This window comes from Psittacula echo, assembly GCF_963264785.1.
Source record: "Psittacula echo genome assembly, chromosome: Z".
In the NCBI taxonomy this organism is placed as follows: Eukaryota; Metazoa; Chordata; class Aves; order Psittaciformes; family Psittacidae; genus Psittacula; species Psittacula echo.
The window spans coordinates 16472230-16499749 of record NC_137742.1 but is presented as its reverse complement, the minus strand read 5'-3'; the positions used below and the strand labels follow the sequence as shown (position 1 = coordinate 16499749).

General features: G+C 37.6%; 1 protein-coding gene across 2 annotated transcripts in view; it reads left to right on the top strand.

Annotated features, from left to right (window-relative positions):
• Nucleotides 1-22307, top strand: part of OXCT1 (3-oxoacid CoA-transferase 1) — an 84436-nt gene extending 62129 nt beyond the window's left edge. For both annotated transcript variants that reach the window (XM_080637586.1, XM_080637585.1), the window contains 4 exons: nucleotides 7367-7456; nucleotides 13130-13210; nucleotides 14679-14780; nucleotides 21212-22307. In XM_080637586.1, the coding sequence (XP_080493712.1) occupies nucleotides 7367-7456; nucleotides 13130-13210; nucleotides 14679-14780; nucleotides 21212-21247 (309 nt within the window). In that variant the 3' untranslated portion in view covers nucleotides 21248-22307. The remainder of the gene's footprint in view (nucleotides 1-7366; nucleotides 7457-13129; nucleotides 13211-14678; nucleotides 14781-21211) is intronic.
• Nucleotides 22308-27520: the final 5213 nt, after the last annotated feature.

Sequence of the window (27520 nt, the reverse complement as noted above, 5' to 3'; positions counted from 1 at the left end):
CTTGCAGCACATGATTACCACTACTGAAGAGTCCTGGAACCTCAAAGGGGAAAGGGAGCGTATTACGTTAGCTCTACTTCTTCCACCGTTTTGAGGGTCATTCTACCAGTTTTGTTTTTATTGATTTCTCTTCAGACTGCATGGAGGGAATATAGGAGCTCACTGTTGGTATTTTATTCATACTTTCTTAAATTTTCATGTGGGAAGTGGCTGCTTTGCATTAGGCATCTGTAAAATTAGAACAGCTGAAGAAATTCTGCCAAGAATACAAGCGTATGTCAAAAGACTCCAAATCTGCAGGTTAGTGGTAACAATTGTGACTATGATATGGAACCATCACTTTCAAGTGAGACTAGTATTATGTTGGCAGTAATATTTAATTATTGCGTGCTATGCTGTGTGTATTGGAAACAGTAAGCAACGGTAAGTGGAAGGATTAACTGTCCTATTACACTGAAATAACATTCACTGCTGTGAAGCACATCCATTTCAATACGCATGTTACAGACTGTTTTGAGTTGCTTTTGAGATGCAGTTTCTCAATGTATTCATTTGAATTTCATTCAGTCATTTGAATCTGTTGCAAATGGGTTTTTAAAATTATTTTTATGGGAGAATAAAGGAATAAAATTTCACCAACTAATTAAACAATAAAATTAGGCCAACTTTCTTTGCATGTATTTTATGCTACCTTAATTTTCTGGTTATAGCAACTAAAAATATAGTTAGTGCACATATTTGTGTATGTTACAGTTTAGAGAACAGTTATTAATAAATTTTGTCAGGAAGTATCAGTCACTCAAGAACTTATGTTCCATTTTTTAAAATAATCGTATTTTCATTTTACATTTGTTTTTCATTTTGTATGCGCATGTTAGGAAATACCTGGTTAACATTCTGGAAAAACAGGTAATTTTCTGTTTGGGCATGCTTTAAAAAATATCTTCACCTTCATGCATGTAGAATCTGCTCAGCTTTGTTACATTCAGCCAGTATTAACTCTTTGTTGTATTGATGAATTATCAGCTCTACTGATTAAAAAATCCCATTAATGATTTCCCATTGTTTCTTGGTAATGTTTATTCAGTCACATTCTTGGAGTAAAATCTAATCTAGCTGTCATAGTTGACAGCATAATTACAATAATTCTGTAAATGTGTCATATAAGGACATCAAATAAATGGAAAATAGAACAAGGAAGTATATTTTAGAACACTTAATCGTCAGCTTTATCCATAATTTTTGATACAGTATGCAGTCTTTTTCACTGAAGAAATGGGAAGTGAAATCTGGAAGAGTTGTGGCCTTCATTTTGTAATCAACTATAGATGTGCATTTCCTTTAAACACTGGACAGGACTGTTAACAATGGGCAAAGATAAAATTTTTATCTACATTGTTATGTAGTTAGAGCAGGCTTATGCATATGTATTTTTTTTAATATTACCTTCTGTTTGGTATCTCTTTTGTACAAAGCTAAGCTTTGTGTTAATATGCACCCACCAAACGAAAAAAAACCCCAAACTAGTGACATCTAACCGCACAACAATTAATGGGATATTTTTGTTAAATAACTATTTATGTCTCTGGTGACCTCCTAACTTGTGCTATGCATGTCATTTGAAGTTGGCACATCTATGAAGACAGACAGACATATATGGATAGGGAAACCTATGTGACTAATGTATGTTAGTGCATACACAGCACTGCAGGGAGGGCCAGAGCAGAAAATTTTGAAGTTCATCCTCTCGACTGCAGCTTTAACACCATTGATGATGGTCATGGAAGTATCTTGTATCTAGTGCATTACCTTAATTTCTGTGTCCCTGCCCATGGCAAAGGGGTTGGAACTAGGTGATCTGTAAAGTCACTTCCAACCCAAACCATGGTCTTATTCCATGAAGTTCATGCAATTCCAGTTCCTGCGAATTTTAGCAGCCATCACTGGCACGATGTAATTATTTCCTTTCATAAGAAACTTGAGACTGGTGATGGATTCCATACCTGCTGCTTAGTCTGTGTTTGTAGCTGTCAGAGACCATACTGACATTTTTAAAATCTTCACTGTCTCATCCTAAGTAGCTTGTTCAATGGCTTCCAGGGAGATGACTGAAAATTCAGATTGAATGGGAAGCCTCTATGACAACTGTAGTTTGAACTAGAAGCATTCATTATCTTCTGTAAGAGTTTTTGAAATAGTTTTTACTAACTTTGGGCATAGTGTGAAGCATATATATATTCTTTCATTTAATGGAAGGAAAGAGAAATTTCAGACTGGACAGTATTTATTTAATACAGTATTAGGGCAGTTGGCAACATGGGCAGGGACTCAATAAGGAAGTACCTCAGTTCCTTTTCAAACAGGTACACATTTTCACCTTGGCTGTCCTTTGACATTCAGTTTTAAATGGAATTATTCAAGCTTTTGTTTCCTTCAATCTGAGTATTAATCCTTCAAACTCTGCAGTTACCACAGTTTTCACTATTCCTCCACCAGCGTAGTTTCAAGACCTTCAAAAGCTTGGAAGGCTCCTGGTCTTTCCTCTTTTCTCTCAGCCACCTCTTTTTAGCCGGTTTGGATTTTCTCATCAGTTATTTCCTGCTTGCTATACCATTATGAAAAAACTTCACATTCTCTTGAAAAATATCTTTACTGTCTCGCTCACCTTCAGGTACACTCAATCTTCTGCTGGGACACCACAAATTGTCTTGGATGGCAAAGGTGACCAAACCAGCAGGAAGGTTTCTGTCTAGGGATTACTATTAAGCTTAATTATTTTCTCAGGCTCTTTCATAGGATCATAGAGTGATCTGGGTTGAAAGTGACTTGGAAGACCATCTACTTCCAATGCCTCTGCCACAGGCAGGGACACCTTCTGCTAGAGCAAGTTGTCCAAAGCCCCATCTAACCTGGCCTTGAACACTGCCAGGATGGGGCAGCCACAGTTTCTCTGGACAACCTGTGCCAGTATCTCACATACTTATAAAGAACTTCTTCCTAATGTCTGATCTAAATCTAGTTTATTCCAGTTTAAAGCCATTCCCCCTTGTCCTATATTTACATGCCCTTGTAAAATGGCCCTCTCCACATTTCTTGTAGCTCCTTTAGACACTGGAAGCTGGTTTAAGGTCTCCCCAGAGCCTTCTTTCTCCAGGCTGAACAACCCCAGCTCTCTCAGCCTATCTCCGTAGGAGAGGTGCTCCAGCTCTCTGATCATCTTTGTGGCCTCCTCTGGACTTGCTTCAGGAGGATGATGTCCTTCTTGTGTTGGGAGTCTCATAGCTGAATGCAATACTGCAGGTGGGGTCTCACAAGAGCAGAGTACAAGGGCAAAAATCACTTCCCTTGACCTGCTGGTCATACTCCTTTTGATGCAGTCCAAGATATGATTGGCTTTCTGGGCTGGAAGGGCACATTGCGAGGTCATGTCCAGCTTTTCGTCAACCAGCACTCCTAAGTCCTTCTCCTGGGCTGCTCTCAATCCAGTTTCCATCCAGCCTGTATTTGTGCTTAGGATTGCCCCAACCCAGGTGTAGGACCCTGGACTTGGCCATGTTGAACTTCATGAGGTTGACACTGGACACCTTTCAAGCATGTCAAGGTCCCTCTGGATGGCATTCATTGCCTCCAGTGTATCAACTGAACCATACAGCTTGGTATCATTGGCACACTTGCTGAGGGTGCATCAATCCCACTGTTCATGTCGCTGATAAAGATGTTGAACAGGATTGGTCCCAACACTGGCCCCTGTGGGACACCACTTGTTACTGGTCTCCAGCTGAACAATGAGCCATTGACCACAACTCTCTGCGTGCAGCCATCCAGCCTCTATCTACTTTGTGGTCCATCTATCAAACTAATGTCTCTACAGCTTAGAGACCAGGATGTTGTCTGATACAGTGTCAAATGCTTTGCAGAAGTCTGGGTAGATGACATCAGCTGGTCTTCCATTATTCACCAATGCTAACCCTATTGTAGAAGGTCAACATATATGTCAGGCACTATTTGCCTTAGTGAAGCCATGCTGACTGACACCAATCACCTCCTTATTTTCCCATGTTTCTTAGCACAGCTTCCAGGAGAATCTGCTCCATGATCTTGCTGGGCACTGAGGTGAGACTGACTGGCTACAAAGCTACACAGCTTTATACAAAGCTACAAAGCTCTCTAGGTCATCTTTTAATGTTGTATTTTGACCACTCAAATGATGTTCAGATACGAAAACATCACATGAGAGGATACGTACCTTCTCTCATATTTTCTTAAATATGCTGCATCACCACAATAACAAAATAATTTATTTTGTAAAAAGTAGGCATTCTATAAAATATTCCACTAATTTTGTGTATTTATGGCTGTGAAGCTGCAGAAGATCTAAATATCTCAATTAAAAAAAAAAATCATCTGTTTTAAATTAATTTCCACCTCTTGCATCCCAAGGTTATTTGGACTGAAGCTTAACAAGAACTGTTGCTTAAGCACAATGGAAAAAGCAGAATTCTTGTCTGTAGTATGGACCTTTTCTGGAACTGAGAAGCTACAAGGAAACTGTCAGCTTGTTTCTGTCCTTTGCTTCTCCCTCTGTTTAAATGTTGCCAACCTTAAACCCCTCAGGAAGCACATGGCTAATTTAAATATCTTCTCACTTCAAGCTTTTGCTGATGAAGTGGGCTTTATAATAGTGCTTCAAATTACCAGTGCTCTGCCACTGAATTAAGTCTTCCTTTCTGGTTTCTTGTGCTAATCCTACCAATGTAATTGGAAACTAACCAAAACAATGTTAAATAAATGGGAGTTTAGGGGCATGCAAACCATACCAACATGGTAAAAAGGAGCAGGAAACCTGCATAAATACTTCATTAGTTGCTTGTTTGAAATACCTCCTATTATTATTATTATTACTATTGTTATTGTTTAAAACAATTGAACTTTGTACACATTATTACATTACACTTAAATGCCTTATTAAGTAACCAAGAGCGAACAGTTTTACTGTCTGTAATTTGCCCTAATCAGTACAAAAGAATAAAATTTAACATTTTATTGAAATGAAATGTATAGTTCCCGCTTCAGCTAGTATCCAGCACTATAAACCAGAGATTTCACCTCAGAGGTGGCTGTGGCAAGCAGTCTTCAGGAGGAGAAAACATTTATTTTTATGACAGACTGCATATCACATGCAAAGTATTCAAGTAAAACAGTCTGATTTAGGTGCAATTAAATATGCTATTAAAATTTAAAAGGAACAGAAATTGCTTGTTGTTTGTAAATGTGCAGTGTTTATAAATATCAAAACTGTTTTGTTCTGTGTACTTATCCTAGGCAAAAAGGAACAAAATGTCTTCGGGAAATCACTTTGAGTCTCAAGCATTTTAATTCAAATGTAATATATAGCTGTCCCTTACGTCAGTATGGTGTGGGGGAAGGAGCAAGTTGTGGGAGTTTGGTAAATGCACTGAGAGTGATGTAAAGGTCTTATGCTTTGGATATTCCTCAAAATAAAACCATGTAATTACTTGGCTAGTTAGAGTTAATGCTTAATTGATTTGCTTCACCAGGCACCCTACAATGATGAGTATGTTTGCTTAAAGAGGAGACATAGATGTAGCAACTTAAAGGTACACAAGTCCTTCTCTTGAACTTAACTTTCATTCTGTGGCTTCTGCATACACAAAGGGATAAAGTCTTTTCTCTGAGTCCCGTATGACATCTTCTCCAGAAGTAGATTTGTTGTCCTTCATCATCATTTATTTCTTCAGATATTTCCTATTTGCTGTAGATCTTTACTAGTTAGTTGAACTAAAAGGCCTGGAAAATGAACTAATTGCATTGCCAGGACAGATGTATAGATAGCATAATCCTCAATGCAAATACATTCTGAATTACTAGGGAGATAACCCTTTGCCAGACAGGTGAGAAATCATTGCAATCTCTGTAAGAGCTTTATATTTCCAGGTAAGATGGAGAATTATCTGAATGCTAGGAAGTTAAGGACAGAGATAAATATTTTCATTCCTTTCCGGTTGGTATTTGCCAAGAAATACTTAGTGGTAATGTTAATTAATGTGATTAACATTAAATATTAATCTGATGTGAGAAATTCCAAAGGGATTGTTTATAGATACAGGAAAATTTTATTTACTATTTACAGTGCAAACAGTAAGAAAATATGGTTGTTTTTTCTTGTTTGTTTGGGGTTTTTCTAAGGGGAGAGCGTATGCATATTCCATTCATCATGATCAAGAGACCAGTAAGTCCCTTCCATATGTTTTATATAGTGGATCATAGGTACTGATACTAGTAAAGTACTGAATCACCTAGCTAATAAAATGAAGAGAAAAGGCTTGTACTAGCAAGTTTTCCAGTCAACTAACCATTTGCTTTTAGGTTATAAAACATAAAATAAATGCTATTATTGTACATAACTTACTTTAATTACAGATAATAACCAGTCAAAAGAGAGCAAATACATAATACTTGAGACAGAAATTAATTTATTTTAAGCTGTAAAATTCCTTGCCTTGTATTTCCTACTGACCTCCCATATCATACAGGTACCTTGATGTTTTGCTCCCCTTTTGCCCTTCTCAGCAAATGGAATATGAGATTGTTGTCTTGTTTGTAGCATTACAGAAAGTAAAAACAGAGGTGATTGAACATGAAGCCATAATACAGCTGCTGTGATAACAGGTGAAATTTGGGGACTCTAAGAGAAGAGTGAGTCACAGATGCAGAAAACATTGTGTGGTTTCAGGGGCAAACAGAAGTGAATTACAGAAGTGAATACTGATCCACATTAATTTATTTGGCCATGTTCTGAAGTGATATCCACAGACGTCTGGAATAGAACAAAAAGATTGGTTTGTGCTGATACTGTGATACAAGCTATGGCTTTCTAAACTGGCAGGTGGAGAGTGCTTACATGTTCTTGTTGCTACATTTCATAGGCAAAGATTTCTTTTGAGAAAGTAGTGACATTTCTATCAACAGGAGAGTGAACACTTTGCTTTTTTAATGTCAGAGCCATTGGAACTGAATTTATCACTCATGGGTGTCAAGGCTTCCATTATTAAGACCATGGTACTACTTAGATTTAAGTTACACACAGTAGCTCCTTATTCTGCTCACCATTCTTCTCCTATTTGCATTGAATAGAGCCTAGAATGAGACTGCTGGTTTTGCTCTGGTGAAACTCTATTAGTGTTTGAATACAGTGGTGATGAAACAAGTGGGATTTCTATTCAGGAAAAGATTAATATCTTGTGCTGTCATTGCAGCCAACATATTCTATATATTTTTTAATTTTTTAATTTATTTTTTTTTTAGTAGTCAGAATGTTACATTTACATTAAAAACTTTATTTTAGGGTAAGATGGTGAAAGGAATGGGAGGTGCCATGGACCTAGTATCCAGTGCACAAACCAAAGTGGTTGTCACCATGGAGCACTCAGCCAAGGTAAGGCTCTGTCACTTTTTTCTAGATAAGTGTTTTGTACTATACCACAAAAAAAGGAGAGAAAAAAAAAAAAAAGACAAGAAAAAAAAGACAAGAAAAAAGACATCTTACATTCATTCTGCTACTTTGTAAGGATTTGACAGTTTTACTGTTAATTATTATGGAGATGCAACAGGGGGCTAGGTTAGTATGGTTCCTTTCCTCTTGTAAGTGAATCATTCACTACAGAAAAAAAAAAAAGAAGTAAGTTGATGTTCAAAAGCTGTACACATTTTTTTAGTTACTTTATACAAGTTTAATGAAGGTGACAGTTGCCAAACCTGCAGTAGATGCTACTCCAGAGGTTTTACTCTTTGCCTCAGAATAATTTGGAAAATGAGGTTCCCCATGGTTAAATACTTGTTAGAATGGAAAGATATTTACCTTTGAAGTTGCCAGTCAAATTGGTACTGACAGCTTAATAGCACAGATCTTTTTGGCATGATGAGATGCTGGATGCCTTACAACATTATGTGGTAAGAGGTTAATCTAGATACTTCTTTGTGAGGAGGAGTTCTATTGATGTAAACAGTTTCCCACAGAAAGTCAAAGAAACTTGTCATTTGAAACTTCTAAAATGGCACTACCCAAACTATGAGAAAAATGTACTGAAGGACAAATATGTTAATTTTCAGGGAAGTATACCAAATATTAAAAAAATGGTTTTTTTTTTCCTTTTATCCCTGTGTTTTTGTAATTCCAAGTTTGTTGAATGCTTGCAATAAGAACTAGTTGTGTGTTGTTCAAGAAAATACCCCTCTCAGAGTGCATAAGGGCAAACATAAGGAATTTGCATGTATTAAAACTAAATATAGTAACAGTTGTGTGTTTTAAAATATTTGAAGAATGAATTTTCACTTTAAAAAATGGTTATAAAATATAGTAGTTTCACAGTTTATGCTAAGCTGTGATCTCAAGGAGCACATTTTTAGTATCAAGGCTGAGTTTGACCTGATGGTTTCTGTGTGCATTTGTGTAAATAAGTAAATTAATGTACAAAGCAAATTCATTTATGTGATTCACATCCGTATCACAGTCACCCCAAAACTGGATATGTAATTATCCATTTACTCAGAGATGTAATTGAGGTGCTAATATGATCTGAATAAATATTTATGCTAAATCTGTAGTTATTGTGGAATTTGGTTAAGGCCCGGAGTCCACACAAATGTAATTATTTGTGCCAGTTTTTCTCTTAAAAGTAGTATTACTAAAATCTTTTTTTCAGTACGGTGATTTGGAAGTGTTTGCATGTTGGTTTTTTTTTGTCAGCAGGAGTACAGAAACCTGAAAAGGATGGAAACATAGATATGTTCACTGTTACAAGCTGTCCAGGCACAGACTTATTTTTATTGGTATATGTATACATAACATGGGCTCTTAAGTACATGAGATGCCTGGTGAGCCCTGCTGCTGAGCCAGTTGTAGGCTTTCATAAATTATTTCTCCTGCTTTTGTGAGACTGCACAGCAAAACTAAACTACATGCATGATTTTAAATTTTACTCTTATTTTCAAAGAGGGTATTCTTAGCACTCTTTCCTCCTACCTTAGCTGGTTTTGGGGTCTTCATACTGCTTCTTCTTGTTTGCTCCTAAGTGAAGATGATATGAAATATGAAAATCTAACATTTGGAAATCAAAAGCTGATCTTAAAGTTTTCAGGTGCTCCTCTATCTTTTCTTCCTCTTTCTTTCCTTTTTTTTTTTTTTAATTATCTTTTTGAACACAAGCAAATACAGCACCTGTAAGACCAGTTCTGAAATTCAGCTTTTTGTTGGAGTGACTGTTTCTTACAGAGCTGATTTTATATTCATAGAATCATAGAATAGTTTGGGTTGGAAAGGACCAAGACCTTCCAGTTTCAACCCCCGTGCCATGGGCAGGCACACCTCCCACTACAGCTTTCTAATTCTTTACACCAAATATTTTCTCACAAACTTACTGCATCTGTATGCATCAGAGGAACATTCTTCTATCCTGCTCAAAGCCCAATGTGCTACTGAGTGAAAGAAATGTCTGCATGCACTGTGACAGTCTGTGGTGTCTGCTGGCTTTTTAGAATAAGGGCTTTTTTGTTACCTTACTCTCCAAATAAATAATAAGAAATCTATCATTAGACACCAAAGTCTTCAGTAAACCAACAGCAATCAAGATCTGATGGATGGAAATAAAGTGAAAGGCATGAGATGTATGCAGTACCTTCAATGGACATGTTCAAGAGTTGCTGCAATAGGTAGTTCTTGGAGTCAGTTTTGTCTGATTTATGATCTTGTGAAGGATATTTCAATCCTTTTTTTTTTTTTTTTTTTTTTTTTTGTAACAGTAATGGATTGTTAAGCAGTAAAATAAGTTTTCCAAGAGCTTAAAAGCGCATTCTCCTTTCAGTACACATGTTGTAGTTTTTAAACATAGGGATAGGCTAAGTCCTTGCAGGGGAGGCAAAATATTTAACTTAATTATGAAGGTGAAACTAGAGTCTGTCTTAACACTGATAAACTCTGATACACTATATATTACAACTAAACCTAATACGGTCTGCCAGAAGCTATTTGCATTTTTAATTACTAAACTTCTTACTTGTAATGAAAAACAAAAGGTACAGAAGAAAGATGACAGAGCATAAAATTAATTTTGTACAAGATAGGGTTGAGAAAATTTGGGCTGTTTAGCCTGGAGAAGAGAAGGCTGCGTGGAGACCTCAGAGCAGCCTTCTAGTATCTGAAGGGGGGCTATAGGGATGCTGGAATGGACTATTCGTTAGGGACTGTAGTGACAGGACAAGGGGTAATGAGTTCAAACTTAAACAGGGGAAGCTTAGATTGAATATTAGGAAGAAATTCTTTACTGTTAGGGTGGTGAGGCACTGGAATGGGTGAGGCACTGGAATGGGTTGCCCAGGGAGGTTGTGAATGCTCCACCCCTGGCGGTGTTCAAGGCCAGGTTGGATGAGGCCTTGGGTGGCATGGTTTAGTGTGAGGTGTCCCTGCCCATGGCAGAGGGGTTGGAACTAGATGATCTTAAGGTCCTTTCCAACCCTAACTATTCTATGATTCTATGATAAGATTCTTTGGCTTAAGAAATGCTATTGTGGAAAGGTGACAAAGAAATGAAAAAAATTATAATGGCATAGAGGAGATGGATGCAGAATGGCTAGTTATAAAAGAAGTAGGGATCGTTGACTGAAATTAGCAACCACTGAGTTTAAAGCAACAAGAAACAGCCAGCTAATGAAGTTGTGGATGATCGGCAGGATGATGCAGGAGCTCAAAGAATTAAATTTATATGAAAGGGACTAAACTGTTTTAAGATCTTAAGTTCACCAGTGACAATTAAATAGCATTGCTTTGAAGTAGTCACTAGCTCAGAAAATCTATACATCACAGCATGGCAGGAACCAGGAGTACATATCTGTAGAAGAGTATCTCATTTTTTGTTCCATATGCTTAGGCCACTGTGAAAGACTTTGCAAACAAACCTTAAGTTTAATTCATTACAATATTTCTTCATGTACTTTTTGCTAAATTAGGTTTCTGATTATAACCATGAGGAAAAATAATAGATGTAAGGTTGCTATTTAATCTTTTAAAAGTCACTGTGCCTCTGTGCCTAATCTACTAAATGCTGCCTAAGAGAAATAACAGCCAAATTCTTACCCTCATAGCATCATTGACATGTTTTGCAAAACATAGTAAAGTAATGGCTGGTAATTGTTCCATGTTGTGAAATGAGTTGTCTACACCATTCAGAAAAAGAGAACGGAAACTAGTTTTAAGCACTTGATTTGGACATGACTGAAACATGGAGTACTGAATTGAAAACTTCTTTGTATCATTGTGAATAGTTTTGATTTTAATGTATTGTGGAAGATTAAGGACAGTTTTCTTCTTCAACAACAGAATTCTTTACTTAAACACCATAAGACTTTACATATTTACACAGCAGTCTTTTCCTTTATCTGAACAAATCCTGTATGAACTCAAGATGGTAAAAATTCATGCAGTTCCATTTGGATTCCTATTCTGATAGTGCCCTGATGAATGTCTTCCAAAAGTGGCCTTCTATGCCAACTGATAATACAATGATCTTCAGCTGAAGTGTTAGGAAGATGGAATGTGCCAGTTCTCAGGGTCACAGGAGATATTCAGGCTGTCACCTCTGCAAGTCTGTACATTTCAATCTTAGTTGAAGAGACGCTTCATTTCATATGGCTGAGAAGTATACCTGATTTCTTTATGAAGATGTTACAAAAAGCACAGGTTAATCTTGACTGTTAGGTAAAGCACACAGGAAGGTCCCTGAGATGGGTGAGATACAAGTAGATCAATTGAAAGTAACAGTGGCAAGTCATTATTTTCATTATGAGTGAGGGAGTTTCATCAAAGCAGTTGCCTTGATACCTGATGTGGATCTTGCCAGTATAATTAGAATTAGAATGAAGAAATAGTTCTTCACAGGAAAAGATAAATTCAAAAGTGCATGGATTGCTCATTTTGTTATCACTCAGGAGTCAAACTGGCTGAGAGATGGTTCCTGAGATTATATTGAGCGTTAAGGCAAACTGATGATTGTCAATTTAGAAGGTATTAGATTCAGATAGTTAAATGAGACACGTAATACTCTGAGAGTTTCAAAATGCATAGCTGAAAATTGATAATTAGAGAAAAAGTAAAAGCATATGGTAATGGGAGAAACGTGTACTTAATGCTACCTCTCTAAAACGCCTACAAATACTGACTGAATATAAAATAATCCATCACTTTTATATTCATTCAGAGCTTTTGCAGCCTACATTCATTTAGGAGGATGTAAAGCCATTTGTGAACTCCTATTGAAAAAAAAAACAAACCTCCCCAAACTCACCACCCAAACCTTTATGTCAAAAGTTTTTCCTTCTCATTAGGTAGTATTTTTCCTAGGCTTTAGAGGAACAGGTATTTAATGCCCCATAAAAGGAAGTGCCTTAAAATAAGTCCAATTATATATATATTATTTTCTTCTATATTTGCATGCTAATTTGTTCTGCCTAAAATGGAGATGTAACTCCTGTGTAGCACTTGAAGATGAGCCTATTGCACTCATGTCTTGTGCTTTTGGGCTTTCCTGGAGAGATACTGGGAATGTGAATGCAGTGTAGGTAAAGAAACTATATTTAGTAATTTCAGAGCATGACTATGCATTTGAGACCTAGGTATTTGAAATGCCTCTATGTATGGCTGATGCTGCACATACATTTTGTGATAAAGTGTAAGACAGAAAAATGTCATGCCTATAATGTCTTTCCCTTATTTTTGTCCTTCATTAGTGGGGTCTTATCATGTATCTCTTATCCTCACATTGTAGAAGGAAAGACAAATTACTAAACAGAAGAATACAGAAGTTCTAAACTCAGGAGTCCACTCAGTAGTACAGTGAGATTCTTATTACTCATCTCCCTATATGTGGGATTTAAGTAATAACTGTCCCAAATTGCCAGAGATGTAATCTGTCATAGAAATTAAAGAGTATTCTGAGTACTGTGAATGTTTCACTAACATTGAATGGCTACATCTGTGATTTTGATGTAAGCATTTGAATTCTAAGTAAGTTGTGTTGGTTTTTAAAATTAACATTTGTCTTTCTATTGTTAAACATAGGGCAATGTCCATAAAATCTTGGAAAAGTGCAATTTACCACTTACTGGGAAACAATGTGTAAACCGCATCATTACAGAGAAGGTAAAATACTTTTCTGGAATCCTTGTCAATACGTTCCTCTTCTCCAGTGCAAATATGTGTGAGCATCTGATAGTACTGCTGCTCAAAGTACGTTAGTGGATCTTTTCAGCAAAGGATAAGTGACTTAAGATTTTTTCTGTGGTCATACTCCTTTTATTATTAGTGTTCACATTTTTAAGATCTTAGAATAGTCCCTCTATGAGCCATCTGTCATACAAAATAGAATTTATCAAAGGTGCTGCTGTAGAATTTGCTCTCTCCTGGTGGTATGTTGCTACTGTAATTTGAAATGTGGTTTGTTCTTTTTTTCCCTCCACAAAATAAGGGAAAACAAATGAAAACTGAAGTTTTTTCGGTCTTCTACTAACTGACCTCATACAAATGTAAGGTACAGAAAAAATTAGAGTGAATGAAGACTGATAGAAAATAAACAACAAACATAATTTTCCCTATGTTACCAGTTGTCGTGTCTGGTTGCTTTATTAGGCGATGACACGAACATACAACAATACTTATGTAGTGTTGCAAATTCTGTTTCCACACTAACTTCCTTATGGCCAGATTTTCTTTAAAGATTTAGAGGAGCTATTGTTTTTCCGTCCTATAAATAAGTCTTATGCTCAAAGGACAGCTGGACCTAAGAACACTTCTGTGATAAGTTTAAGACTTTGCTTTAATTTCAAGTTCAGTCTTCATCGTTCTTTTGCTACTAACTTCCTTTTTTTTTTTAAGAAAAATCACTATAGACCTTATGGTTTCCATGGAAACTAGCTTGCAACCTGTATATCTCCCTGTGGTAGGCATCATTAAAGTGCACATCATTTTACATGTGTTTTATTTGATGCACTTGTGAGCCTTGCACGGGGAAAGAACAACCTTTGCTCCTTCAGCCACTTCCTCCCAGGCTTTCTATTAAAAATACAACAAGAAATCGTCTCTTCCGTTGCTAGCTTATGGAAATTCTAAAACTTGTACTGAGTGTGCAATAGCTGTTGGAGAATCTTATAATCTGATAAAGATGATCAACCACACTGTACCTCTCTACTGGCCTTAAAACGAAATCAAAGAGTGAGGAAGACATTGTCTTTTCCTGTTTTTCTTCATAATCTTCTCATGAGCATTATCTTGCAGCAAAGAACATCTCAGCCCTTTCTTTTGGACCTCAGAGTTCTCACCAGATTGTTTGGGAACATGGTCTTCATTTTGTGCACTGAAGAGCAGTTGCACACTTTCCTCATAAAACTTAAATGTCTCAGACTCTAGATTCTTTTACATACAGATAAAGGTAGCAGAAATCTTAACTGGTCAGTCTGAAAAGTGAAAAGTGAAACCCACTGATAATGGTATCTTTTGTTACTGGCTGAACACTGCCTACTTTAGCACACCATTTTGTACAGTATTACTACTTACACCCTCATTTTCTGCTTTAATAATAAAAAAATTATTTTGTGCTATTTGAACCTGACAGGCTGTGTTTGATGTGGACAAGAAGAAGGGATTGACCCTTGTGGAAATCTGGGAAGGACTGACAGTGGATGATATCAAGAAAAGCACTGGCTGTGACTTCGCAGTAAGTAATTTTACAAACAAATACTGTTAGTCTAGTGTCAGAACATACATGCTCCACAAATACTCATCACATGAAGTCTTGGAGACACAGTAAGTTTCCTCCTTACTTGTAAGGGCTGGTTAGATTACTTGTGGGATTTTCAATGAAAGAAGACAATTTAGGACTAATCTAGTATGATTATATTGGAAGCATTAGCAGCTAGGATCAACAGAAGAGATGGAGAAATGACAAAGAGTAAAAGGACAAAGTGTAAATGGAACTTCCATGCTGCTTTGAAGACAGGAGCTTATTCATATCTGAGAGGTGGAGGAATATTTGTTTTTCCACTGTGTCAATTAGTTTACCTAACTCTGTTGCTAAGTTTTCATGCTATCTTTAGGTAGGGTTTGGATCTTCTCAACAGGGGTGACTAACATCACTCTCTGTTACTAGTGCCAATCAATTAAGTACTCTGCTGTTGATATCTTTGCTTTTTCTCTCCCATTGCCTTCTACAAACGAAACATACGCTCTGCATTAATCCAGAAAGCCACTGGCTTTTGACCTTCACATTCATTCTGAAGTCTTGATGCTAACGTAAAACTGGTTTATCAGTGGAAAAGCCAGTGGAAAAGTTGTAGCACACGGGACTGTAACTGATTGCATATGTGTGATTGACAACATACAGCTTCTTCATGGTCTTCTATATGCGCATTGCAAAATTTTTTCTTCCATGATGTGAAGTCTTTTGGGGCAGGTCAGCCCTCCTTTGGCAAGGGCAGAGAGTATGGCAGTGTACAAACTGCTGTAAAAATAATTGGGGAATATTTGGTAATGAAGTGCAATACTCCTCCTCTTTGCAGTTACTTGGCAGGGCTAGGGCACATAATTGAAAGATTGCAGAGCAGTTAGTATGTGAAAAAGTTTGTTATTAAGGGTTGAGCATACTACTGGTAGTAAGTAAAACTATCTGAGGAATGAGCTTGTGGAATTTATTACATTTCCTGTAATTTCTGATAACTAAATTTGATAGTGTATGTTTTTCTTAAATATTCTAAGTAAAGATGTGTTTACTTCTGAAAATACAATCGTTTATCTGAGAACAATTGTTTGGTTAGAGACAAGTGTCCTGCAATTGCAGAGGCAGGAAATTGCTACAAACTCACTTTGCTTATTTATTAATTTTCCATGTAACATTTTATAGAGATCATTGTTACTTTTTAATTTACACTGGAAGCAACTTTCCATGTTCAGCAATTCTGTGTTTAAAAGAAATTATTCATTCAGCATCCGAGAGAGGTAGGGAGGAGAATGGAAAGAATATAAACCTCATGGGTTGAGATAAGAAGAGTCCAATAGCTAAAGTATAAAATAAAACTACTACTAATAACATTACTGATAAGGGAAATAAAAAGGGGAGATAATGTAAGACTAAAAGGGGAAAGGAAGAAAACAGTAAACACGTGATGCACAGTACAATTGCTCACCACCCGCTGATCGATACCCAGCCTGACCTGAGCAGTGACTGGTCTCGTCTGGGTTACTCCCCCAGTTTATATACTGGGCATGATGTGCTGCGGTATGGAATACCCCTTTGGCTAGTCTGGGGGTCAGGTGTCCTGTCCTTGCTTCCTTCTGGCATCTTGTGCCCCTCCTCACTAGCAGAACACGAGAGACTGAAAAGTCCTTGATCAGAGTAAGTGCTACTTGGCAACAATTAAACCAATCAGTACTATTGTCGGACTGAAGCCAAACCACAGCACTGCACCAGCTACTAGGAAGAAGTTAAAAAACCCAAAAAAAGCAACCAGTTGCAGCTGAAACAAGGACAACCTTCTAAGTTTGTGTCTTTTGCAGTCAGGAACTTTGTTTTGGCCTTGTATATTTAATTTGGAGATAAACTTCATGATTTAAAGATATGATGTATAGTAAGCATTTAAATAGACTGACAATACAGTAGAGGACCTTTGTTTTCAGAAGACACCAGTCGTTGCATGTTCCAAACCTGCTTGTTTGAAAGCAGTGGTTTCTTTTTGGTTCAGGTGACCAGTATATATGTATTAACTGCGAGTGAGTTACTCAAAGTCTAGCAGCCTATGCTCAAGGCAATGAAAGCAGAAGCAGCCAAAGAATTCAGATAAAGAAGTGGTAAACTTAAAATGATGGGCTATGAGATTAAGCTTTAGAGCAGCATGGTGGATATGATAGGGCAAGGCTATTAGGACCAAAGAAAAGATTAGCACTACCCACTATCCCTTAGTACTTTACTGTAAATGTTTCAAAATAATGGCATAAATCTTGAATCTTTAGAGTAGCCTGAAGTTAGCAACTGATGAGAGGCATTACAGCAGTCCACCCTCTAGGTCTCTGGGATCTGTCTCACTGGGATCAGAAAGGGACATTTCACAGGTGCCCTTTCCTAGTTCTCCTGGAGGCAAACTGATGCAGTGTGTTTTGTACAGCTGCTGTGGTCATGCATGAAAACATGAGCCACATTAAAGGAGCTGTGGACATGAAAAACATAGATACTGCTTGTTTTGTGCACTTTTATGTACTTTCCTGAACAGCATGCAGCTTGCATAAATGCTTGCAAAGCAAGTCTTGCTTGCAGAGCATGTACCTCTGCCAGGGAATGTATGTGGGTCAGTGTTACCTACTGATTGCTAAATAGAAAAGTGCCTGAAATCTCTATAGCACTGAAGACAGGAAGCATGAACCACAATTATTTCTGTATTAAAGAAAGTGTCATCCTTGGTCCTTTTTTCCACATTTCAAGACTTTGCCTCAGGCTTCCTTGCAAGAATAACAGTTGTGCTTCTGATTATTTGTGTTCACTGAGCAAGACATCTTTGTTTTATATCAGTGACAGGAACTTCAGTGGTATTGTATTGCTACAGTTTTTTGGATTATATGTTTTGCTAGTTTGAAGCAAATGATGAGTGGAAAATGAGGAGTTGACCCTTTTCTAGCAGCTTTATTCCATGAGTGCAGTGGGTGATCTGAACTGAAACAAACATCTCTCTAGGTTCATTACAAGTGAGATTGTAAGGGATAGCTGTAACTTTCTATGTAACTATCTGCGCCATGCAGACTACTCCTTTATAGTCTATTTTATAGCCTATATAGCTTTCTTAGAGACACATTCAACTGTGCATTCCCATTTTCACAGCCTGCTTATTTGTTTGGGAAAACATCTCCTAAAGGACATTTTCAGCAACAAAAAATGTTGTGTCAAAGAACACGTGATTTAGAGTCAACAATCTTCATTAAAGACTGGCATTACATAAAACATTAACAATTCACCCTCGATTTTACTGTGCTGTAAAGACAAAATGTTAGCTTATCTTGTATGCTTAAATCAGATTTGCTGTAGCCTAGCATATAGATCACCTTGGCAGGTAATCTGTTTGAGCCGGTACTGGTTTATATCGTTGAGGAGACCATGAGAGAACCATACTTCTGAACTTGTATTTCATTATAAAAGTAATCAGGATAAGTCTCTCTGTCTCTTTTTTTTTTTTTTTAATGTAAAAGCTCAGTTTTACAAAATGATCTTAAAAGATAACAGAGTTTAGGAAAAGCATCTGCCAGTGAGTAAAAAAAAAAAAAAGAGGATAAGGTTTTATTTTCTGGAAGAATATTTCCTTTGAGGAAACAGGCTGTCAAGTATTGAGTCCATTTTTAAATGGATGTTATGTTTTCTCCTGATCAATCACCTCCATTGTCAAAGTCACATTAGAAGCAGAGGTTTGTACAAAAGTTGATGTTGGAAATGTAGTTTGCTTTTGTCTGCTCTTTCAAATAATTAGGAGTTAATAAGGGATAAGCAACTTATTTTAACAAATATGCTAAAGCTGGCCACCTTTTTGTTTTGGTTTGTGTTTCTTTTCTCTAATTCTTTACATTCCTGAACAACAACTTGCTTTTGCACACCTGGTGAGGTCATTGGAAGTTATTAGGACTAAGCATAATTCAGAACCAGGTCTTGAAAGAACTGCTTGCTATAAAGAAATAAAAGTAAGTAAGCATAGGGCTGTGTTGTGTAGCTGGAATAGTAGTTTGAGTTGGAAATCAGAGCCAATGAGCTTGAACTGCAGGAAATCCTGGAGGCCCTGTGTCCTCTTTCTTACCAGTTTGGAGACTGCGTATAGGACTGCCCATTCAAACTCCTCCCCCAGTATACCTTCTTGTTTAATGGCAGCAAAGTACTGTGAAGCTTCCAAGATAAGCTGTTCTTCCTATAAGTGAAATAATATTAAGAATGTGTTGCTGAGGAGGTACTGTAAGAAAGTAGCAACTGTGTGGATGTATACTGTAAAACAGACGTCATTAAGCACATTCAGCCCTTACCAAATTGACTGACTCTTATGGGATTTAAAAGTCAGGGGCTTTCTGCATTTCAGACTTGATTAGCCCTTGTTTTCTAAGCACAAACCTTCCTTTTTGTTACATTAGCAGTTTTATGCTTATTTAATCCCATTTTATTTAGAGTAAACAGCTGCTTTTGAGTCCATTTCTGAGCGATGCTGGCTTCTCACCACCTCTGCTATCTTCAGCCGGCATTGTGACACTTCAGCAGTCATGGGGATCTGACCATGTCTGAAGTGGACAGTGGTACACACAAATGATAGCTGTTAGCATCAGATGTGCAGACATTACATTTAACGTAATATGCTTATTCAAATGTAGAACACTTGAGGTTTTGATGGCACCAAAATCTACGTTAGCAGAAAAAGAATAGTCTCCTCCAGTAATTGGGTTTTGTCGTTATTTGCAGAATACAGATTTTAATGGTGCTATCTTCATCCTCTAGTTTTTTGCCTCCAATTCAATGGAACTATCCCTGTGTAAGGCAGAAATAGGCACAAATTAAGTGAGGCACATAGGTACTTAGAGTTAGGAATGTTGAAACATTTCTGAAGTTAGTCCAGGAAAGCTGGTGCACTCAGGGAGTTTCTCCATCTCCTCTGCACTTGTACCTATTACATCTATTTATTATCCTAGTTCACACACAACTTTGAAAAATCAATAAACAGTTTCCATCTCCTAAAAACATTTCATTAGTGTTTGATACAATAAACACATTCTTCATGAACTAAGCTTTTCTTGGTGGTTATTCTCGTAAGATTATGAATAATGATAGATAGTGGCTAGAGGAAGGAAAATATAAAAATCTAACTGGTACAGGAAATACAGTCCTGTACTTTAAAAAAAAAGAGGCTTTAATGCTTTGAAGGGCCTTTATATATCACTTTTGCATGAGTTAGCTTGTTCAGTACCATTAAATGAAAAAGATGGGAGAAAGAGGCAGAAGGAATGCAGTATGTGATATTTCACAGGGATGAATTAATGAACTAGGAGCCAGATTATCTATGGAAGTGGTTTTTATCCTGAACAAGATCACGAGTTGGTTTTGGTTTTGATACTGGAGCACATATTTAAATAGGGCTGGGAACAGGAGATATTTGAAGAGGCTTGGATCTTCAGTGCAGAGCTTTTCCTCAGGATATTTGTGTAGACCTGCAGTCCAGGTTCAACCACTGCTACTCTTCAAAGTCTTGTATTGTTTCCATTTAAACCTTCTTTCCTCATCTAGTTTCCTATTTAAGCTTACTGTGTTTTATTTTTGTCCTGCTGGATGTCTTCCAATATCACTAATTTATTTTTACAAGTATATGGAATTAAAACAATAGAATAAGTGTGTTGTCACACAAAAATTATTATGAATGAAAAAAGGCAAGTTTTTTTAAAAAGGTAAAATTAGAAATATTAAACTACATCATCATCAAACAAATCAAATGAATGTGAATAAAAGAAGGCAATTTTTTTTTAAAAACAGGTAAGGTTAGAAGTACTGAATTATACCATCTTCAAATAAATATCAAATCAAAGGTTACATACACTGTAAGTACAGTGTGTATATTGTAATGTACATTTGATTGTATATCCCTTTCTAATGTGGATGTTCTAAAACTCAGTTGACTACTTCTGCACCCATAACCATTTATGGGCCAGTGCATTAACTAGATCAAGGCCTGTTTTTGAGTGATGTTCGTGCAATGTACAACTGAGGAGCTCCTTCACCTGAGTACAGCTATCTCTTCTGCTGGCATTGGAAGCTATGCAAGAAGACCATGCAATTAGCAGGGGCAAGTACAGGTTCAGCTTTCCAAGTTTATTTAATCTGCTTGCATTCTTTAATCAATAACCCAGCTCAAGATAAATGAAGTTTAGAGGATGGATACTAGCGGACCACACATATCTTGCATTCCTGCATCAGAAAATATAGTGGTGGGAGTGTTTATCTTAGAAATCCTGTAAATATATTAGTTTAAATAAATACAGTATCTCTAGTCTTCAGTGGCACAATGTTGATAGAGGTGAAAGTGAATGGTGGGATGTACTGCTATATCTGTATGCCAACTATTATGTTTTTTTCCTCTTTTCTGCTAGGTTTCACCAAAACTAATACCAATGAGGCAGATTTAAACGTGAAATACAGACTGGGCTTAACTTGCCAGAAAGCTTGTTTCCAAACGGGAGCTCAGTGAAGAGAAATTGATGTCTGTTTTGCAATTTTACTTCTTCTTTGTTTTCTTTTCATTTTTTTTTTTTATTTTTCTAAGGGCTTGTTAAGTAGTTTCCAGATAGTTAAACTCAGGCTGTGACTATCAGAATTGTATTTTACTTTCATTACATTACCAATTTTAGTGGAAGGGTGAATTTATTCCCTAAATTTTGAACGATATTATGCTAAATATTAACATTGTCAAAAAAAAAAAAAAAAAAAAAGCCTTGTAGTCTCTTTGCCAAACATTACATTTTTTACACAGAACCAGAAAATGTCCATGCAAACTTACAATTGCTTCTGCTTTTCCTGATGTCATTAAACTTACAAGTCACTCCATTGCTCTGGAACTACAGCACTTAGGATATCTGTTCTCCTGTGCCTGGCGTGTTGGTTTTTCCTAGAGTGGTCTAGAGCAAATACGAACTTCCATTTTCTTGAGCATTTTCATGAGTGACAAAACCCTTTATACTGGTGCAAATAACTGTGTCCTTAGCCCTGACTGTATCTGATGTTTCACAGTGTGTGTCTGTTGACATTAACAGTCCTACACCTCCCACAGTCCAACTCTGATCCCTTATAATTCATAGAATCGTAGGGTCATAGAATAGTTAGGGTTGGAAAGGACCTTAAGATCATCTAGTTCCAACCACCCTGCCATGGGCAGGGACACCTCCCACTAAACCATGTCACCCGAGGCTCTGTCCAACCTGCCCTTGAACACTGCCAGGGATGGAGCGTTTACAGCTTTCCTGGGCAACCCATTCCAGTGCCTCACCACCCTTACAGTAAAAAACTTCTTCCTTATATCCAATCTAAACTTCCCCTGCTTAAGTTTGAACTCGTTACCCCTTGTCCTATCACTACAGAAGCTAATGAAGAGTCCCTCCCCACCACCCTTATAGGCCCCCATCAGATACTGGAAGGCTACTCTAAGGTCTCTATGCAGCCTTATCTTCTCCAGGCTGAACAGCCCCAACTTTCTCAGCCTCTCTTCATACGGGAGGTGCTCCACTCCCCTGATCATCCTCGTGGCCCTCGTCTGGACTTGCTGCAACAGTTCCATGTCCTTTTTATGTTGAGGACACCAGAACTGCACACAATACTCCAAGTGAGGTCTCAGCAGAGCAGAGTAGAGGGGCAGGATCACCTCCTTCAACCTGCTGGTCACGCTCCTTTTGATGCAGCCCAAGATACGGTTGGCTTTCTGGGCTGCAAGCGCACACTGCCGGCTCATGTTGAGTTTTTCATTGGCCAGCACCCCCAAGTCCTTCTCCGCAGGGCTGCTCTGAATCTCTTCTCTGCCCAACCTGTAGCTGTGCCTGGGATTGCCCTGACCCAGGTGTAGGACCTTGCGCTTGCCATGGTTAAACTTCATAAGGTTGGCATCAGCCCCCTCACAAGTGTGTCAAGGTCCCTCTGGTTGGCAAATTAAATCATGCAAACAGGAATGGGGCTAATGTGAAGAAGGAGGATTAGTCTCTGTCCCCATGCATGCCATTGGTAGCTGCACAACTGTCCTACTTGAACTGCTCTTACTTTCCAGATATAATCCTTCTCCCTAGCCTCCATTCAAAGGCAAATTAAGATTGTTTCTGGAGTAAGGTCTGTCCTTGCAGTGTTACACAGAGAAATGGGAAGATAATGCTGTGGGTGCTTGGAAGATTCTTTTGAAAGGAATACAGTTGGTTAAATGTAAAAACATAAAGTTTGCACCATTTGTCAGTTGAGGAATCAGCAAAAATTAAACAGTTTGGAACTGAACTCATGATAACTAGAATGAACACCATGAGAGAATCAAAATGAAAAGTCATTCTCTCATACTTGTTCTGCTATTTGATAAAGATCTTCCTTTCCCTGTTATTAATTACAAAATTACTGTTATTTTTGCAAATAGGTAATATGACAGCATTAGATATCACATCCTAGATCAGCACAATATGTCTTTATTATACAGATCATGAATTGACTGGAGATCTGCATTTACTAAAATGGAGTGTTCCCTTCAAGTATAATGGTTTCTGTCATTCATGTAAATAGGAATGTGTTAAACACTTCAGTTACAATAGTTCCTGACATAATTTGACATCAGGACTGGAGCAAATTAAGTGACTGAAAAACATGTAAAATGTTGATGCACGAATAAATATGTATATATATATGCCTATCATACCTGTGATATGCAGTGATAAACAGTATGGGGATATGGTATGGAAGGCATCTGAATACTAGATAGGTGAGGTATTCACCACAGACAGTGTTTGTTGTGGAAAAAATGTAACTCATTTCTAGGGAACCAAAAATCGAATACAAAAATCCAGCAATGTTTAGCTCCTGTACTAGCCTTTGTACTGCATTTTTCCATTCTGAAATAAGAAATGCTTCTCTTTCATGGACAATTTTAAAATTTGTCTTGATCCACACATGGGTTTTAAAGCAGTAAAACTATTTTGATTAGTGAGATTATTTTGTTTAGTTACACTTAACTCTAACCAGTTCTTTTTAAATTTCTTGTTCAGCATAGATTATCCCTTTTCCCACAAAGGAATAAACAAAATGCCTTTGTAAACACTTTTGTGCTAGTACGAAAGTACTGCCATAGTACCAAGGTGTATGACTTGAGCTAGTGGGTGCTAACAGGTGATAAGCTATTGTACAGCCTGAATGTGTAGGCAAGGCCTGATGCTGAGCCCACAGCAAAGAAACGTGTTGTACAAAGACTAGTGCTAAACATATGCTAGGGATTTTGTTAGCTAATTTGCATGCAAGACTTGAAACTATATTGATCAAAGTGCTTTAGAAGATCTTAATGCAGGATTAGCACAAGCTAGTTTTTACCTAGATTTAGTTTTCAGCTGTTTTCTCTGTTTAGGTGTATTTGCTATGTTACTTACTCATTCCAAACAAGTGACATTCTTAAAGTTTGGCCATTTCTATTGCTATGGAGGTAGTCTGAAGTTCTGCTCACAAAGTTTTTGCAGATTAAAATTCTCTGTATAAGAAAAGTTTACTCCATTTTAGCTCAGTATGAAACAGTTTTGGTTCTGGATAGAGCAGACCAGAGGCCTCTTCCCCAGTCCATAAAGACATTTCAGTGACAATTCTGACCCTTGTGGAGTGCTGTACACAGCAAAAGGTGCCTGCCTTTACCTTCATGGCCAAGGATGGGTGAAAAGCTGCTCTGATGGGACGTGTGTGATCCCTGAAGGTGTCTAGTTCATTGTTCCTCAAAGCTCTCAGAAAGAGTACCCAGAATGGATGCTGGTTTTAGGAGAGGAGTATAAAAACTATTATTCAAGGAAAGGGAGTAACTGTTAATATATCCAAACAAACAAACAAACAAACAAACAAATGTATTTAAATAGCTGGGAAGTCTTTAAGAAATCTATAAGTGAAATGTGGATCTATTGCAATTACCTCTGCTATGCTACAGTAATTCTAAGACTGATTAGTTTATTGCAGTGAACATTTATTGACGTATATAAAGTACAAGGGAAGTGTCTAAGGGCAGCATCAGGAGTATGCTGCTTCTGCCATAGAACTGTGCTTTGCTGGCATACGCACAGAAGCCATATCTGTCATTAATGTATGGCCATAAAAAGACTGATGACCTGATGTCTGAGAGGTTAGCAACTTGGTTTCTGAAGCAAAGAAGTAAGAGCCAAGAACTCCTGAGTTTCAGTTTTTCCAGTTCTTCACATACTGCCTTGACAAATGTCATCTGTGCTCTCTGCCTTGTCTCCTGTTGCTGGAAAAGGAGATGTTTTTCTTCCTACCTCACAGGGATGTTTTGAGAAATAACAAGCAAAGGTCTGTGCAACAGGTTATTTTTTCTCTTCAGCTTGCAGATCGCACTTCACCAAGAGCTCTCTGTCTTGACTTATTTGTATCAGTGTTAATGCAAGAGAGTGAAAGTCACTATAGTGCTGAAAACTGGGGAAGAAAGGAGAACAGGCTTTCTCCACATACAAGTGGTGCAAATATCTGCATGTCACCCTTGAATTTTTTTATCTTGAGGACAATATGTTGTGGTAGAATATTGTATTGTTAAGAAAATCTCGTGTCCGCACAAGCTAATTGCAACAAGCTGTGATTCCACTTTTTTAGCTGATTTATGAAGTAGGATTAGAAATTAAAGCACTTCTAAGTATCTCCCTTTCTGTGGGGCAAGTGTGGTTTTGTAGGTGAGGTTTACTCTGCGTAGTAATTGTGATGATTGGTATTACAGGGATGAGAGCGTATTATTCGTCTTCAGTGGTTGATGACATGCATGAATGTTTATTGGGACATCACTAAGATATCCCCTCCTTGACAGCACTTCACAAGACAGGACAGCTGATATCATTTGTCCTGAAGTAGATGATGATTTTACTTTATTATCACATTGGACTTATTTAACTTTATATTTTATTGACTCCTGCTCTGAAAAAGCAAAAAAATGAAATATAGAAAATGTAGTTGTACTGTAAAGTCTGCAAACTAAATGCTGAAGTCCTTCTATGTATTTTCAAAACAATCAATAAAATAAAGATTAAAAATCTTGGGTGTCATTCATCTATTACTACCATTTTTCATGGTGTTCCGTTCTGTCATTTGTGGCAGTAAAACATTACCTCATGTTCTCAGCAGCACGTCACATCTCAGCACACACAAAATACTTAAGATCTTTTCTGAAGACAGAAGGATTTGATAAACAGGAATAATGAAGCTTGAAACTCAGCTAACAGCTGGATTCTCCATGTCTTCTCACCTCACTGATGCGTCGGTTGGGTCAATCTCAAACATAATTATCACATTTTTTTTCGCAATTACTTGTTTTTCAATCAAGCCAAATAATGGACTACATATGTAGTCCTTAGAGAAGTGATTTTTTTACCTTTTGATTAAAACTGCTGTAGAAATGATAGCATTTGAGATGTTAATCATTGATGATAGTGTGTGGCTACACTCTGAAAATAGTACTAGATGACACATGAAGATGAATTCCATTAACCACCTAGTGAATGATAAAGTAGATGACTGCAAAGTGATGAAAATGCTTGTCTGGGTCATCCTTACATACATGTGCAGAGGTCATGAGTAAATATGTCAATATGTCATATTTTCATTTTATCTTTAGTATCATCAGAAAGCACGTTGATGAATATGAAGAAGAATGTTTAGGCTCAGAAAAAACCTTGATGATTTCCTCTAAAATGAAACTATTGAGTAATTTATATGCATAGTTAAAATCCAACAGTCTGTCACCCATGTGACAGGGGATACAAGGTAAGTGCCAAAACCACTGAGGCCGATAATACACTGGTCTTCCAGCTCTAAAATCCACTCACACAAATGTTGAAGGAAAAGTTTTACTAGACAAGAGGGAAAAAAGTTGCTTATAGCCATATCTGAGCAGTTTTGCTCCATTTTTTATTTATTCTGTTGTTGCCAATTGTTCATAGTAGCTTGTGGGGAGCTCTGTTTTAGATTTGTGCTGGTAACAGTGTTGACAACACAGGGGTGTTTTCACTATTGCTGAGCAGTGTTTACAGAGTCAAGGCCTTTGCTCCTTACACCACTCCACCAGTGAGCAGGCTGGGGGTGCACAAGGAGGTGGGAGAGTACAGCCGGGACAGGTGACTCCCACTGGCCCAAGGGATATCCCATACCATATGGTGTCATGCTCAGCATGTAAAGCTGGGACAAGAAAAGGGAAGAGGGGCATTTGGAATGATGGTGTTTTTCTTCCCAAGTAACCACTATATATGATAGAGCTCTGCTGTCCTGGAGATGGCTGAATACCTGCCTGACCATAGGAAGTGGTGAATGAATTCCTTTTTCTGCTTTGCTTGTGTGTGCAGCTTTTGCTTTATCCATTAAACTGTCTTTATCTCAACCCATGAATTTTCTCACGTTACCCTTCCAGTTCTTTCCCACATCCCACTGCAGGCCAAAAGAGCAAGTGGCTTCGTGGTGCTTAGCTGCCGGCTGGGGTTAAACCACAACAACTGTTTTACAATTTCCCATCATTTCTTTGACACACTGCAGTATTCTGTGCCTCTCTTCTGCTCATATCCATCTGCTGCTATAGACCATGGGGTTTTAGCTCTGAATATACTTACACTGCAGGATGTATAGCAGTTTTTAATGGAACAACTTTAGGAGACACCTGGGGAGAGGGAGGGAGGTTGTGGGAGGAGAAATTCCTTTCG